The sequence below is a fragment of the Setaria italica genome, chromosome V (genome assembly GCF_000263155.2).
Source record: "Setaria italica strain Yugu1 chromosome V, Setaria_italica_v2.0, whole genome shotgun sequence".
NCBI lineage: Eukaryota > Viridiplantae > Streptophyta > Magnoliopsida > Poales > Poaceae > Setaria > Setaria italica.
The window spans coordinates 6,477,447-6,480,952 of NC_028454.1; the positions used below are offsets into that span (position 1 = coordinate 6,477,447).

General features: G+C 49.1%; 1 protein-coding gene across 1 annotated transcript; it reads left to right on the plus strand.

The window, feature by feature from the left end:
* On the plus strand, window positions 1-2,147 carry LOC101759486 (protein MOTHER of FT and TFL1 homolog 2). The gene is made up of 4 exons (XM_004967926.1): window positions 1-195; window positions 326-387; window positions 546-586; window positions 1,930-2,147. The coding sequence occupies exons 1-4, from the start codon at window positions 1-3 to the stop codon at window positions 2,145-2,147; spliced, it is 516 nt and encodes a 171-aa protein (XP_004967983.1).
* Window positions 2,148-3,506: the final 1,359 nt, after the last annotated feature.

The following is a 3,506-nucleotide window of genomic DNA, read 5'->3' on the forward strand; positions in this document are numbered from 1 at the left end:
ATGGCCAGGTTCGTGGAACCGCTGGTGGTGGGGCGGGTGATCGGCGAGGTGGTGGACCTGTTCGTGCCCTCCATCTCCATGACCGTCGCGTACGGCCCCAAGGACATCAGCAACGGCCGCCTCCTCAAGCCCTCCGCCACCGCCGCGCCGCCGCTCGTCCGCATCTCCGGCCGCCGCAACGACCTCTACACGCTGGTAGTGCAGTGTTACCCTTTGCTGTTCCTTTCTTGGTGCATCGATCTTGATCGATGTGCGTGCATGCATGCGCCGCAAACTGATCGATGATGATCTCGTATGGATAACTTTTGCCGCCGCCATGTCACAGATCATGACGGACCCGGATGCGCCTAGCCCCAGCGACCCCACCATGAGGGAGTACCTCCACTGGTACGCGCGCGTGTCAATTGTTCTATCCGGCGGCGGATCAAAGACCCTTTTTTTTCCCTCGATTATTCTATGTCGTACTCGATCGGTTCTTTAGAATCTGCCATCCACACATGGCATATGTGTTCTCCTTGAGCTAACTAGCTTGTCGCATCATGCAGGATAGTGACCAACATACCAGGGGGAACAGATGCAACAAAAGGTGAGTCTATTTATATAGTTATCCGTTCTCGAGTTATATATCATATGTCGCTAATGTTTCATGTGCATGTGTTCTTGTTTTGTTTTATGGATATATGTGCTTCTTATTTCCTATGAGCATATCATTATCGCCTTTGAACTTATATATGCTTTCAAAAGGGTATGCTTAGCCCGTGCGAATGTAGGGTTGATGAGACTAGTTAAGATAATTTAGTACTACGATTACGATTGTTACCTTGCATGAATCATTTCATATATCTTGATCCTCACTTTGTTTTACTCCACTCTTAGTTGCTTAATTATTTCGTCCTGAATAAAAGCCAATACGCTTGAATGGCTGTCAGAAAAAATATTATCTAATGGATTCAGAATTGTATTCTCTTAGTATATTTACATTTTATAAATTCTATTTGTGGACACCCACAAGACCATACGACTCAAATCACATCTTTTCTCTTAATATGGGAAATATTTAATTATTTGGGAAATACTTAAACTATAGGTTTGCATATAACCGGCCGGATAAAAAAGTGTAAAAAATACACACCACGAAGAGTTTAAGTAGTCGTTAGTCTAGCTTTTCCTCGAGTGGCCGGATAGTTTTTGAGTACATTTTTTAATTTTTTTTCTTGCGAACAACATCATTCTTAACAAACTATATATACCCACGGCCATTGATAAATAGTAAATAGCATGAAAACAAGATGATATTGGCCATTTCTGTTATAGTTGCAGCGGAGAAAATGCATCTTGAATTTGTCACACCAAATTAGGAAAATATACTTTTGTTATTTTCTACTAGACCTATGCAATGCTGGTACGATCAAAGAGCCGGCCCATGTCATGGGCGCCATGCAGTGCACGGATGCGTGATCGATCTCCACATGATATCTTTCCCTTTTTTGAAACGGGAAAAGTGGAAAGCTAAAAAACAGAACAGATACACCATGCCGTCTTCTTGCATGCCCTCGAGATTTGAGAAGGATTTTTCGTGGAGCACTACTGCACTTATATTTTCTTTTCTTTCACTCATCACTGGGTACGGTGTCAGGGTACGCCCTGCGGCCGGCAATCGATCGCATGGCACAAACTCTCACGCAAGCCGCCATCCATCGCGCCGCAGCGCGAGTTGGCAGAACACCGAGGCTGCCCGCCGGCGCCACACGTGTCGCCCCCGCCTTCCCAGCGCCCGCCAAGCGTTGGCCGGCGAGGCGGGACACGTGCGCGGAGAGCACGGCGCGGCACGTGTGGCGGCGGCGTGTACCAGCTGAGGTGAGCCCATGCGGAGGCATAGCTAGGGGGGGCAGGCGGTTTAATCAGTTGCCGCGACGTGTGCTGCTGCAGGGGAGGAGGTGGTGGAGTACATGGGCCCGCGGCCGCCGGTGGGGATCCACCGCTACGTGCTGGTGCTGTTCGAGCAGAAGACGCGCGTGAACGCCGAGGCGCCCGGGGAGCGCGCCAACTTCAACACCCGCGCGTTCGCGGCGGCGCACGAGCTCGGCCTCCCCACCGCCGTCGTCTACTTCAACGCCCAGAAGGAGCCCGCCAACCGCCGCCGCTAGCCCCGAATGCGGCGCCACCTGCATGCTGAATGCATATGCATCGGCCGGCGGTTAATTATGTATACAACCGCCGGTGAATAAGAGCTTTATTACTGCCGCGTTCCTTATTACCGTATGCTCATACTCCCCTGTTGTATGTGTTGTACGCATGGCTGTCGTCTATGTACATGTACTTGTGCGCTTGCAATTATATGCTTACATGTTCGCTGGCTACCAACTGCCACGCTGCAGGTCGGCGGCAGTGAGAATACCTTCACTTTTTAACTTTTTTTCCGGTGGCTGAAAATTCTAGCACCACCCCATCAACTTCCCTTATTCCGGGGCGGGGGTCCTGCTGCGCCCCTGGGCCTAGCCACGTCACCCCTTTTTCGCGGTCGTCCGATCGCGGGCGATCGTGTGGTCTAGAGGCCGCGATCGTATGGTCCGGAGGCTGTCGCGAAAAAAAACTCTTAAATTTTTCGCTAATCGATTTCGGATTCAGGGGAGGCCCTCCGTCTGTAGTAAAGACATTCGTTTTTCCTACGCAACACCCCTTGTGTTCCAAAATATTTCTCACCAAGAAGAGAAAATTCCGATTTCACATCACTTTTGCAAAAATCCGTCCGCCATTACATTTGCAGGGAACCCTCGCTGCTCAATGCCTGATACGCGTCGCCGTTCCCGGCCTGCCGCTCCCCTCCCATTCTCGTAAATAGAATTTGGTAGAGTTCGCCGACCAGGAATGATTTGAGACGCTAGAATTCGTGTCCATGAATGATTTGAGACGTTAGAATTCGTGTCCTCAAAGGACCTGCATGTGTGTCTGCAAGATACAATACAAGAGTTTCAAGAGACGGCATGCCTCCAAGCACTCGCAAATCCTTCGAAGTGAATCATTTGGTTTTGAGATGTAACAGCTCGAGATTAACAAGTAAGCCCATCCAGATAGGGAGACTGCTGATGGGAGAAATGACAAATGTCTGAAGGCTTTGCAGAGCAGGGAATGAGGAATCCATGGGGATGTGGGGTGAATCCATCCTATATATGTTAACATCTAGAAGTTTATGGCTGCACAGTGCTTGGAGTGAAGAAGTGAAGATCCCGCACCCACTACCGTCATAATTGACATCGAGAATGCCATCGCAAACAGCTTCCAGGGTTCTCAGGTTGGTAAGCTGGCCTATCTCTTTTAGAAAGCTGAGTGGTTGCCTGTGGATCGAGAAACGTGTTAGTTGTTGCAATCCTTTCATCTTGCTGAAGCTTTCTGCTGGGAACTTGACCTTCGGATTGACGAAAAGACATACCAGCTTTCAAGTCGAGCAATAGTTGACGGCAATTTTTCCACTTGAGTCAGTCTTATATTAGTGTTTCTAAATTTTG

Coding starts and splice junctions, on each gene's coding strand:
- LOC101759486 (XM_004967926.1), top strand. CDS start 1: ATGGCCAGGTTCGTGGAACCGCTGGTGGTGGGGCGGGTGATCGGCGAG. Junction 196..325: donor GCAACGACCTCTACACGCTG/GTAGTGCAGTGT, acceptor GCCATGTCACAG/ATCATGACGGACCCGGATGC. Junction 388..545: donor ATGAGGGAGTACCTCCACTG/GTACGCGCGCGT, acceptor CGCATCATGCAG/GATAGTGACCAACATACCAG.